The 13973-nt window shown below is 35.3% G+C and overlaps 1 protein-coding gene across 2 annotated transcripts in view; it reads right to left on the reverse strand.

The window, feature by feature from the left end:
* PARP8 (poly(ADP-ribose) polymerase family member 8) overlaps positions 1–13973 on the reverse strand; it is a 182479-nt gene that overhangs the window by 13211 nt on the left and 155295 nt on the right. For both annotated transcript variants that reach the window (XM_074386021.1, XM_039466976.2), the window contains exons 17-23: positions 11348–11473; positions 10293–10358; positions 7734–7801; positions 5658–5706; positions 4476–4588; positions 4156–4228; positions 2522–2591 (exon numbers count right to left, since the gene is read on the reverse strand). In XM_074386021.1, coding sequence (XP_074242122.1) covers positions 2522–2591; positions 4156–4228; positions 4476–4588; positions 5658–5706; positions 7734–7801; positions 10293–10358; positions 11348–11473 — 565 coding nt within the window. The remainder of the gene's footprint in view (positions 1–2521; positions 2592–4155; positions 4229–4475; positions 4589–5657; positions 5707–7733; positions 7802–10292; positions 10359–11347; positions 11474–13973) is intronic.

The raw sequence follows: 13973 nt of genomic DNA on the forward strand, positions 1-13973 counted from the left end.
AGCTAAAGTTTGATCACATCAGGCTAGAGACAGTAACAAAGGGCTGTGCCCTTAGCACCTGAGTCTATTTTTCTTGCATTGAAAGCAAGAATAAAAATTCTTCTGCATAAAATTAATATAACTTAAAACTTCTGTGTAGAATTTAACATTTCTTCTCATTCAGACAAATTATATTAAGTTTTGTTTGTCTGTGATAGTCACAAATCTTAGCTTACTCTGTAAATGCCACAATTTCTTACTGCGCATAATTTAGAAAAGCAGAACTAAAATACATATTTGTTTTATAATAGGTAGATTTGTATCTATGCTTTTTTAGCAAGTGTTCATCTATTATTAAGCCAGAAGTTAAGACAGATGTTGATTTTTGTAGTTGTTTCAGTAAATGGCTTAATAAGATGGGGAAGCCTGTTTACAAATTTTTACAAAGTATTCAGCTTTTCCAGGTCTTCCAAAAAGGTCCAGGGGTGGATGGGGACAGGTTGAGGAGAAGACCCTGCATTTCAAACACAATTCTGACCAAAAAGCAAAGGGTACGTACACAGAGAAGCTGTCCCGTTCTCTTACCCCTACCCTTTCAGCGCTCAAAATCAACTACAGATGCTACTTCATCTTAATGTAGTGACTCTAACATTTGTTTCAGATCAAGAGCCCTTCAAGAATTTGACAAACCCTAGGTACTCCCTCTCCAGACAAATGCACATATACACAGACAAATTTTTACATCCATTCCCACAGTTTATACCTTTCCTCGATTCTTTCCATGTAACCATCAAAGGTGTCTATATACCAGTATAAAAGGCAGAAAATCACAATACTTTGATAATTTGCTGTGTTTTTTCTTTATGCCGAGGAGGTATTTATTTATTTAAGCTGATTTCTTAGATTTTTATTTTGTACTCTTTTAGCCAGATTTAGAGTCTGATTTTAATCAATTTCTTCTTTGTTATTCCATTTCCTATCTCTAAAGTATTTTACATGTCCTGGTTTTAATTTTCTTAGTGTTATTTTAGCATATTATATTTTCAGAGATCACTGCAACAGTATTTCTTTGCTACCAAGAGATGGAGTCTAATTTCTCAACTCTTGAATATGAGTCAGGCTGTCTCAGACCTGCCAGTGTAGTCCGTCCATCAATTGAGTGCCACTCAGCGGATACTTCAAGAGGCTAAAGAATCACCTAGCCAGGTCCCACCCCAGATTTCTGACCCATAAAATCTATGAGCATAACGAAGTTGTTATTTTGCCCTAAGGTTAGGGTGCTTTGTTGAACAACAATAGCTATTACTTAAATGATTATATTTTAGTTTTTCATATAGTTTTTATCCCAATTTTTCTTTTTTTGTTAACAGGCAATCTTCTAATTTTTTAAAGTTATCTTTTCATAAGCATTTTAGCATTTATCGATATTGCTGTTTTCTTTTAGTATTTCTAATTATAAATCCAGTTTTAAGCATTCCAAGTTTCCCATCACTGCGAAACAACTTGTTATGGTTGGAAGATCATGAACTTTAGTAAATGAATTAGGTAGTTCTCGTTAATGTTCAGCTAGTTATCAGATCTCTAAGTATCCTTTCCTATAACATGAGGATATTAAGACTTACCATCCAGGCACCATGTGAATGACATCTCCTCTACATGTAATGTGATTGTATAATCTCACACACACACATACAAGCACACAAGCAAAACTAATTACATATGCAGTTATATGTATATAAAACCACTTAAAAGTGTGAAGGAAAATACACAGAACACTGAAGCTGTAGTAGAGAAAATTTTCATTTGCTCTTCAAAAATTCTGTGTAGCTTGAATCTCTACAATGAGCATAATTATTTTACATTTAAACTAGAATAGGTAAGTTGTTATATAAATCATACTGATCATTATAAAATATTCCAAAAATGTTAAAGTGCAAAGAAAAAAACATCACAAACAGGGATAACTAATGCTAACAATTTGGTGATCATTCTTTCTGTGTTTTGAACTCACCAGGCTCCTTCAAAGCACAAGCTTTCAATTTATTTCAAAGTATTTTTTCCTACAATCTCACCAAATATACAAGAAGTTGTTAAAAAGAAAGGTAATTTTGAGGGTGTTTTTCTACTTCTAATGTTTCCATAATATTCAAAACTTCTTTATAGATAATACAATAATCCAAATATAAGAAATTAGCATGATATAGAATTACACTTAAAGTTACTATGTATGTGTACTTCTCAGTGCCCCACATAGTGCTTTGCATATAATACAGTCTCAGTACTCATTTGTGGAAGGAATAAATTTAAGAAATATTAAATAAAATATTTTTTAATTGACAAAACATATATTCTGTCTTATACACTAGGAAGAGTATTATAAATTCATCTTGACATTGAGCTTTGTTTTTGCTTTTGATATTTAGTAAATAAATTTTATAAAAATATACCTAATAAGGCACTACAGAAAGCTGTGCATGGAGTATAAACAATAAGAAAATTAAAACCTAACAAATTTGAAGTAAGAAATGAAATACAGGATTACCTGAGTAACCAAATGATATGCTTGACATTGGACTAAGATAGATTCCACTTCCATACATTGCACCATGGAGCTAAGATGAAAAGAGTGGGGGCAAGAGAGAGGTTTGTCCATGGTTTAAATGTTCATATTTGACAAAAGAAGGCAATCACTTTCATGTCAGAACATTCAGTCTCAGAAAAAAATGATAGAGCTTCTATTCCAAGGTCTCATTTGAAAACAGTACTAATATCCTTGTGCTTAAAACTCAGTTTATATATGAAAAATGCTATCTAGAGGAAAAAGATTCTTAATAAATGTTTTCCATCCTACCAGTAATAAAGACAGTAACTTATTACACTTATTATAACGTGTACTAGAAAGCCTTTATTTTAATAGAACTAAAATTTTAGAAACTAAATTTGGTCTGAAAGACACAGTAAGGCATTTTGATTAGAATTTATATATTGGTGTATAAACAAAGTGATCTACTCAGATTTTCATTAAATAACACTATCTGTCATCCTGTTCTTATCCTTTGTTACAATTTTTAAGTTACATAAGTTTCATTAACTGAAACCCTTCAACTGGTCTAGGAAACTGCTCAGAACAACTAAACTTCTTTCTTATTATCTCTATGTCCTGGGCCCTCACATGCTATTAGTATGAACTGAATACTAAATGCATTTAACATTTAACATTTAATTGAATCATCTAAAATGTTGTGGTAATATGAGATCTGGCTCCAGTGACTGAGTTTAGCATCTCATTTCCTTACATCCTATGCTGTCAGATGCAAACAAATTCAGTTGCAAGAGAGTGAAGTGAAATCTGCAGGATGAAAGGTATAAATAAAGATGAAGATGACAGCCACGATATGCTATTGACACCAAATACTGTCTTGGTGGTGCAAAGGCAGGTATCAGATGGCTCTCTAGTATCCAATCTCAACTTCACTATTTTTACATTTAGTCTCTAAAAGCATTCATATGGAGGACCAGTACTCAAGAAATGTATGTTGAATTAACAGACAGAATGCCTGTATGATTTTACTTTGTGCGTGATAATGTTTTTCCACTTAAGTTAAAAGTGTGATTTGTTTTACTGTTTCCTCATAAGAAATTATGCTTTCTTTCTTTTTTTTTTTTTTTTGAGACAGTCTCGCTCTGTCGTCCAGGCTGAGGTGCAGTGGTGTGATCTCAGCTCACTGTCACCTTCACTTTTGCCTCCTGGGTTCAAATTATTCTCTTGCCTCAGCCTCCAAAGTAGCTTGGATTATAGGCATGCGCTACCACATCTGGCTAAATTTTTTTTTTGTATTTTTAGTACAGACAGGATTTTGCCATGTTGGCCAAGGTGGTTTCGAACTTCTGGCCTCAAGTGATCTGCTTGCCTCAGCCTCCCAAAGTGCTGGGATCACAGGTGTGAGCCACTGCGACCAGCCTTTCTCTTTCTTTTCATTGTATGATCCATTTGGGGTTTAGATCATCATGTATAGATGACTTCTGCTTCAGTTCTAGTATGCCTACTAAAAATTCCGTATGTTTTAAAGCTCACATGCTTCCTCTTTTCCAAGTAAAAACCCAACAACAGGGTTGCTTACTGAATCTCAATTCTGAAGAAGAATGAAGTCTTATTAAAGCATTCAGCAAATTTACCTGCAATCGTGTATTTGAAGCAACAACCAGACCATTCCTCAGGATGGAGTGCCAGTTTTCAATGTGTGAGCCACTAAAAAAAATGGAAAGGAAAAAGCAAAACCAGAAAATCAGTTATCTTCAAAGTGGGTCACAACATAATAAGTCATGATGCCTTCTGAAGGTTCTGGATTGCCAAATCAAGTATTATATAGTTGACTATTCAACATGAATGACCATTCGACATGAATGACTTTTCACTGAAAGACAGTGGTATCTTCCCCATACATTTCTGGAAAACTGGGTGGAGCACACCCCCATTAACATTAAGCCTTACTCACTGAAATGCAAAGGTGCTTCCAAAGAGTTTTTTAGCAGCTCTAAAATTGGATTCTTTGGCTGGTGGACTGCTGAGAAGAAGGAACTGATGCGGAGTGTGCATAAACTTCAATTGCTGCCATTTAAAAATAACAAACAAAAACATATAAAACTTAACATATATTCAGGCCGAAGACAACTGCAAATTTTATTGGTTTAAGAGTTACCCACTTTCAAACTACAGTAATTTTACACTAACCACATTAGCAAGCTAATTTGTATAAGTTTTTTTTAAAAGGACATAAAATACGATGAATAATCCTTTGGGCCAATGGGAAAGGAACAGGAAACAGACAATCCAAAGTCATTTATACTTAGCTCTGGAATACAGTATGCAATCATATTTAAGCAGGTCTGCCTTCTTAATTACATTTCTTTTAAGACTTTTATTATTGAGTCCGTAAGTATATACTAGCTATTCAACTGGGGAAAGATTCCGGAGTTTGCTAAGCAGAAAAGTTTATAAACTGTAAAAATTTTCATTATGCTTTATTTACATATATTTATAAAATTGGGAATTTTGGCCTACATTCAAATATAGTCTCCCCTTTGGTCATGGAAAGAAATGAAAAGCAGAATCTTTTGGATTAATAGTTTGATGACATCCTCTAAGGAATATAGTTATACAGGAAAATAGCACATAGGAATCTTATATTTAGAGGCTCATAGACGGCGAAAATGAGATTTTTAATACAGTTCTTAGGTGATGATCAGAACTGAAATTCAGAGACTATTAGCTTTTTACAAATTATTATTTTTTAAGCTTACTAGGCTGATAAGTAAGCTGAGGTCAATAGCGTCTCAGCTATAAAAAAGTGGAAATGTGCCAACATTAAACTGACAGTGATTACAAAGCACATTAACTTCCTTCTGAGCAATCGCCATATAATATTTTTCTATTGTTTGTGGAATGACTAAATGATTTCATATTGGTGTTTTTATTTACTTGAAACAGCCTGAGTATGAATTTGTTATCTTGGAAAGGCTTGGAGCTAGTGAACAAACGGCTATTTCAAACTAAATAATTAGATTTAACCTGGTTTTATTCAGTTATTTTAGAGGCTGCCTAAAAATCACGAGGTCACTTCTCCCAAATAGTAAGTACTCCTCCCATTTTTGTGTACATACGTAAAGAAACAACTTACCCTGTTAACTGGCAGTTTCACAATATGTGACCTATTACTTGATATCACCCTGAAATTAGAATGATCCATTAGTCACAAATATATGCCAAATATATTTAAAGTTCTTTTTCTTAGCTGGCAAGTGATTAAAACTTATTTTTGCTCTTCCATAAACTAAACTTAGAAATAATTTCATTTAGTTGCATAATTTAGGTTTGCTTCTTGAAACAATTTGAAGAGCTTATATAACAAAAAAGATAATATTTTAATCTGAGAAAACACACTAGGATGTAGTTTCCTAAAACCTAAGACACAGTTTTTAATAAGCACAACCTCAAGTATTAGCAAAATGAACATTTGAATATTTCTGAATATACTTTCAAATAATGATAATCCAAATACAAAGATGAGCGGTGATTCATGGAGCTGCTTCTTTTATTCTTCTCTTACATTGCTTAAATTAAGGATAAGTTCTCAAGAAGACTTTTTTCTTTAAATATTTGAGGATCTCTTTGACTTGATATATATAGTGGTTTATATATAAAAATCCAACATACATAGACACTTCAATTGAAAAAAATTAAATTCAAGTATCTGAAAGGAACTGCTTTATACTTTCAGCACATAAAATAATAAGTAGGGAAAAGTACACCAAGTTTTGGTAGACTCTCTTTATTTTGAAAAAAGAGTGACTAACAAGCTGAAGGAAATGATCACCAGAATTAAAAGTTAATTGTCTGACTTTAAGGAAAAAAAGAAAGCAACTAGATATTTGCAATTTTTACCTTCAATCTGAATATAACAATGAGAAAAACTTAAAGGTTACAATGGAGATTTGGTGTTATTTTACTTAATGTATCAAAATTTAGTAACAGATCATAACATATACAAATAGGGAAGGCTTAGGGAAGGCTTCTATATCTAATTTTTTAAAACAAATTTTATAAATTTATAAATTTTAAGATATTTAACTTTTTTCTTTTTTTATTTTAAAATATTTAAAAAAAAAAAAAAAAAAAGATGGGGTTTCACCATGATGGCCAGGCTGGTCTTGAACTCCTGACCTCAGGTGATCCACCCACCTTGGCCTCCCAAATTGCTAGGATTACAGGCGTGAGCCACCACGCCTGGCCTATATCTAATTTTTGTTATAATCTTGTTAAGCTAAATTAAATGTGCATTACAAAATTTTAATGAAGTGCAAGTTAAGTAATCAGAATCTTGAGGAAGCGAGGTTCTTTTGCCTCTACCCACCTTTCCCTGCTTTTTAAAACTTCCTGGTCATAGCATGGAATAAGTGCTCATTCATATCAATCTCTTACAAGCCTTACATTTGTATTTCTGTATGGTAAATCTCATGGAGTTGGAGTTTTCAAAGTTACTTCCAAGAGACATGTATATAAAACCCGTATAAGGAATGCTGAGTAGAAACTAGCATCTTCATTTTGCAAATGAGAAACAAGAGGAAAAATTCTTTGAAGTAGAAGAGGGTAAATTACTTGAAATGGGCATCACAGCAAGGTGACTTCTCAAACCACCTTTCCTCTTCATAGTCTAGCCCTCCTTCTAGAATTCATGCTGGGCTAACACTTTATCCATCACTTGGCTCACTCCGAAACTATGCATCTTCTGCAGTGAGCAAGCAAAGAGTTAATCATATTTATACTGCCCTTGTTAAAGGAGCAACATATGAAAAACATTTATTTTAGATTAGAAAGATTTCAATAATAAAGGTTGAAACACTGAGTTTGATCTCTAAGTCCTCACTGAACCAGAAAATTAAATGAACCAAAATGTCTTTGCCACATAATCTAGTTAATCACATCTTTTAAAACTATAGGCAAACTGCTGTCAAATGCACTATTTCTCCCGGGTAGTGCGTGTGACAGCATTCTCCGCCCCTTGTGATGTATAAGACTTAATTAAAGTGAGAGTCATTAAGGACTCTCAGGTTGTAAAATCACCAGGTGGCCTAAGCTTACAGAACTGTAGCACTGCAGGGTTTGTAAGACCGGCTTTTTTTTTTTTTTTCTCCTCTTAAAGCAAGCAGTAGAAAAGGATGCTGTCTTCATTAAGATGAAAACTAAAATTTTATACCATTGCAGTAAGGGATGAGCAAGGGGGTCCTGTTTATCCATCTGCTTCTTGATTTCCAGATAAGGTGCCTGAAAAAAAGTCATTATACTTTTGATTTTTCATAAAAATTCCCTTTTTCCCTTTTTACAACAGGAAAATCAGACAGAACAATATGCCTAAGCTAGTAAGATTTAAACATCTGTGGACTTAACATGGGAACAACAATTACCGTAGCCTTTTCTCCCAAGGTGATGGAAACCGTGAGCTTCCATGCCACAAAAATGCCTTGCCCAAACACTGTGTTAAAACACTTGTCTGGATTCTAGCCTGGCTTCCATTTACATCAGGCTATGTCCCTAAAGATGACCACTCTCCAGTGCCCTGTTGAGTTTCTGCTCAAGAAAACACGATGCAGCCAAACCACAAAATGTATATTGTACCAGCCCACTTTGCCAAACCATTTTTGGTAATTCTCCACTTATCCCCTTCCGTAACTTTCCATTTTTACATAAGTCTCCTAGTCCCATCTTCTTTTCCTTGCCTTTTTGCTCACTTGTAGCCCCTTTTGCTTCCTCTCCTCTACCTTTAAAAACCTGGAGATGAGTTCGGTTTATGCTGCAGTCTCTCTCCCCTACGGCAGTGCCCTGAATAAATCTGTCTTGCCACCTTTGCAAGTGTCCTGTAAACATTCTCTTTGACGATGACCGTTTTAACTGATAACTAATATTAAAGCAAAGCTTGTGAGAGCCACACGCATGCTCATATCTGAAGGTCCAGAATCAGGTATAGATCTTTACATTAAAAACTTGGGCACAGTTGACCTAAGACAAATCCATTTCTAAAAAGTGTTTAATGGGATTTATCCAGACAACCATTTCACAAAACAAACAGCACTCCCTCTGTGACAATCTAGGGCTATGTATAGGACAGTACATTCTAGAAAACAGCACGATATAATGTGATTATTCAGAAAGGTTTTGACAGGATAAGAATTTGACAGGATAAACCCTGAGAGTATCCCTACGAAGTACGCACTGAAAGAGGGTGCAGCAGTACATTTCTACCTTCACCCTGAAGCATCAAGCAATTAAGCAACTCGCCAAGGTCACAGGCCGCACTCATTGACAAGTCAGTTACATGATGTTGGCCCCTAACTTCCTAGGCTGATGCTCAGTCGTCTACAGTGCCTCCTATTAAAATAGCTTACACATGACCCAGAATAAAGAAAGCAGTTTTTGGCAGAGAGCTGATTCCAGAGTCAGAGTTGGTAGCTATTTTTAAATCCAAGAATAATCAGGGTCTAGGGTATATAGCATAAATACCTTCTACCAAAGTCTTTTTCATGACTAAATATGTTTATGTAACTTTGTGTAAGATATTGCAGGATGTTCTTTTTTTCTCCTAAGTGGAAATAAATGCATTTTATTGTTTTCTTTCCCTATACAAATAAGGAGTGCTTGTCTGAGAAAGAATTCAGGTAATACAGAAAGGTACTGCCATAGAAAAACAACCCGAAGGGAAGGTGGTTTTTTAAGCAAATAATAGCATCTGTGGATTAAAGGATCTCTTGTTTACGATTTGCCAGACACACACTATTTATTGAGTGAATGAATGAATATTTGACTACATGAATAAATGATGATCAAAAGAATCAAGAATCAAAATGGAAATGCAAAAATTTACTTTTTGAATATTGTCTTCCTGTAGAGGAGTAGAGATGACTCTGGGGGTTGGTAGTGGGAGGAGAGAAAGCTTGGTGAGCCCTGGGACAGGAGGGTCCCACCATTCCCTCCCCAGAGAAAATAAAGGACCCAGGGTAATACTCATTATAAGCCTGCAAGGGTCTCTAGGGCAATCAAGCCTTGAAACCACTACATGCACGCTGCACATATAATGTGTGTTGTTAATCTCGGATTATTAATTTCTAGTTACAATGATGAGTTTTAAACCTCTCTCCAAGTCTTTGGCAGTGGAAGGGCCTCAATAATTCAATAGTGTGTGCTTTTCCAAGTGCTCGATTATAGCCCAGGGATGTATAAGATTTTCCTAACAAACCCCGATCCTTCCTCATCAAACTTTTCCACCAAAGCCTCCCTCAATGACCAAAAACATAAAGCCATACTCTACGGCAGTCTGGCATCTTCCAAAGTGCTTTAGGGATTCTGTGTTATATAAAATATTTGCGGGAAATTTCCATTTTAAAGAACATTTCTGATTTTATTTTAACACTCAAATAATGTTTTGAAATTGCTACCATCAATTAAAACTGATAGTCTAAGAAGATGGTACCAGATTGAACGTTTGCCTTAAAATATCCCGACATATCTACATGTACCCAAGGCTCTTGCCTGAGTTTGATAAGTATAATTGTCTTATAATTATCCACTTACTTTCCTGAAGTCACGGTGTTACATGATAATACACTGGTGTGATTTAATTAAAACATCTCAATACAGTACAGATTTTGAAATGATTTTAATTATACCCAATACAATAGGAAAGTCTACATTTCACTACATTGCTATAACTCTCAGACATCTCAAAAATATACTACTGTACAAGACCAGATAAAATACTTACTTGCGTCATTTCTCTGATAGAAGTTATGCTATCCAGCGCTTTCATTACTCGATCATAGTTCTTTTTCTGTTTAATGAAAAAATGATGTTAAAAAACAGCATTTGCTTATAAGTTGTTGCAAGTCTACATATCACTAGAGAAATATATTAGTTTCATATGTGAATTTTCCAATGGGGTCAATTTGAAAGCAATTACTGTTTTGTGTACATAAGAGGGAAGACTATAGTAAAATGGCTCAAGGACTTGAGTCAGAGGGAAGAAACAGAGAAAACAATGCCAATCCTTCTATAAGTATACAAAATAACATTTAGCCATGGAAGAAAAATCTAGAAACACAAAAAAGTTATGGGGCTCCTGATTCAGGTTTTCACTACTAAAACACTAAGCCATAATGAATAAAGTCAAAACAGAATCCTTCTAAAATACAAAAACCCACTTCAAATCTCACGTTTGCTTTTATTTTCTTTTGATTGGAATATTGTTAACAAAAGAGTATGGCTGAGAGTGTGCAAATGATAGGATACAGTCATGTAGCTGACAATCTAAATATGTGCACTGTTGCCATTTATGAAGAAGAAAGTTCTTCCAAGAAAATTTTATACAGGTTTTTCTATAAAATTATTTCAAGCTGAGTTGTAATAGAAACTAAGGCAATTTTAGCTCTTAGGCAATTTGAAAGTTTTGTAATCTCAAAAGGATTCTGCCTTAACTTCAGGAACATTTAATTCCTTAAGAAAGGCAAATCCATTAACAATATGAACTAAACTTTCACTAACCTTCAGATGGCTGGGGGTTAAGAAGGGAAAGAGGAAAGGAGGGTTGAAGTGAGAATGCAGAGAAGAAAGGAAAACTTGTCCCTTTACCCATGATCTTTAAAATTAAAATGAGTTTATATAAGTTGAATCCCCAAAAAGATACGATGAAATTAAAATAGTCATGAACATGCTTGATGAGATAGAGATTTAGATAGGAAGAGGAAACCTAATGAGACTACAATCTCAATTTTGTTACTGTTAAAGAAGTTTTGTGATTGATGTGCCAGGATAACAACTTACCCTGGGGTTGAAGGCCAACATCTGAGGATCATTAGGATCTACCACAGAAGGATATGGCTCGAAAATCACAACTTTTCTAGGAGATTCCAACGCAGACCTACACATGGATACTAGTAGATCTACCACCTTGAAATATACACATAAGACAGTTACTACTCTTCAAGTTTCACCCAGTGCTTTGCCACTGTTTCTCCCTCTCAGGGTAGCAGAAGTTAATGAGGAGGATCCAGATTTGAGACCACGTTTGACCAAACTTGACCATCAATTTAAAATAACAAACATGTGCTGCCTCTCATTACTCACAAGTTAGTATCTTGTTTTCAAGGGCACACATTATATGCTCGCATTGTTCTAGGCCCTATGGTAAGACAAGGCACAAGACAGACAAGTGTCTGCTCTGGTGAACTTTACATTCTAAGGGAGAAGATACACAATAAAATATCAGTTAAACAAGAGATGATTCTGTAGGATTTCTGGTACTGTTAAATGTTATTAAAAAATTAAAGTAGGCACTAGAGAATAATGCAGAAGGGGGCACTGTTTTAGAGTGGCTAGGAAAGGTGGTGAATCTCAACAGAGACGTGTGTGGGGTCCAGGAAGGAGACATGTGACCACCTGGGGAGAAACTGTAGCAGGTTTAGGAAGCCCCATGTGCAGGGAAAGACTGGCATGCTCCAGGAAGCAAACTGCCTGACATCATCTGACCTCTCTCTTCCTATTCTCCTCTGTCAAATGCCACCAATGACCTTTGATTGGCTAAAGACAATGGCTAGATTCCTATGTTATCCTATGATTCTTCTGCACAATCTATAAGAGGTAGTACTACATAGCAGTCTTGAAGCATAGCTCCCCTTTCCAGTCCTCAAAAAAAAATACATTTTGGACACCTAATACAGAAAATTGATACTGTCTAAATAATGGCAGTTAACCTGAACAGACTTATCTACAGTGTGAATACAAGTGACTTAATGAGGAAGCAGCAGACTTTAAATACATATACATACATCTTTAAAAGGAAAGCTATTTCTCGACAGTTTTTAGACAGTTTTTAATGAGGAAGCAGCAGACTTTAAATACATATACATACATCTTTAAAAGGAAAGCTATTTCTCGACAGTTTTTAGACAGGCATTCAAAAAATGCACAGTAAGAGTGGGCCAAATTTTTATTCCCCCACTTTGAAGAGAAGAGTATTGTGACTAATAACATAGGTCTCACTATGTTGCATGGGTACTCACAAAACACACCCACCCAATCACAGCATCCAGAATTTCCAGTGACCTAGAATAATTAGCAATCAACACACAAGGCACCAGACATAACATGCCCTGAGTACACAGACATGCATATCCACAAGGCACACTCAGAAAGCATTAGAATGTCAACAGCTAATGTTCCTGACACACGATTTATGTGTGTGCATATAAATACATGCATACTATAGGTATATGCATATATATATACATATATATGTATATACATATATGTGAGAAGTTATGTTCCAAGCAATAAACATAAGGACATAATATCACCCTCCTTTTTGTTTTCCTCTCCCACACTCACATTCCTGCTACCCTAGAGATGCACATTAACCCCAATACAGATTGTTTTCAGCATTATCCGTTCTCTAATGAAAACCCAAACAAGAACTCCTGACAAAGAAGAATCAGTAAGATAACACAGCCTTTTCTGAGACCTTGTAGGGAGAAGGGGAATGGCATAGATGGATACACCCTCGCTAAAACCCTTAAAAATGATGTCCTACTATGCAATCGAAGCTTTATAAAAGTCCATGTAATTTTGAGCAAGATTTCTACTAGTGTATTGAAGTAAATTATAATGTAATAATGGGTAATAAATGTAATTGGTAGAATATTTCTGATAATGTACGTCTTCGCCTAACTCTAATTTAAAAAGTGTAACTACTGTGGCACAATTACATAGCATGCACCAAAGTTTCAAACTCCCTGTTCACTTCCAGGACAGAGAGCTAATGCTTGGAAGCAGCTGCTCAGCAAGGGATGTTTCCACCTTTGCATCTGATCTGAATAAGGTATGATGACTGGCTTTCACCAGATGATCAGTGGAAAGGGGCTGACCTGATTTGAAAAAAGGAATGCCTTCCTCACTTTCTCTACTATATGCCATATAGTAAAGACAGCAGGGCCACATGATGGAAGGGGTCCAGTTTCCCCAGTCACCACACAGAAAGTGGCCCATCAAACATTCGAGCTGGAGTGTGTGAATGACAAAATGCTACCATGTTAAGCTGCTGTGATTTTATGGTTTATCTGTTAAAGAAACTAGCATTAAACTTTTTAAGAAGAAAAACATTTACAATACAATTTGGATTTATATTCCTTTGCATATCTTAATTTTTCTAAATATTTCATGGGCTAAAACATCGACTTTAAAAAATAAAAGGCTGGGCGTGGTGACTCAAACCTGTAATCCCAGCACTTTGGGAGGCTGAGGCAGGTAGATCACTTGAGCTCAGGAGTTCAAGACCAGCTTGGACAACACAGTGAGGCCCTATCTCAAAAATAAATAAATAATAAATAAAAATGTAGGAGAGGCCGGGTATGGTGGTTCATGCCTGTAATCCAAGCACTTCGAGAGGCTGAAG

The sequence above is a fragment of the Saimiri boliviensis genome, chromosome 1 (assembly GCF_048565385.1).
Source record: "Saimiri boliviensis isolate mSaiBol1 chromosome 1, mSaiBol1.pri, whole genome shotgun sequence".
In the NCBI taxonomy this organism is placed as follows: domain Eukaryota; kingdom Metazoa; phylum Chordata; class Mammalia; order Primates; family Cebidae; genus Saimiri; species Saimiri boliviensis.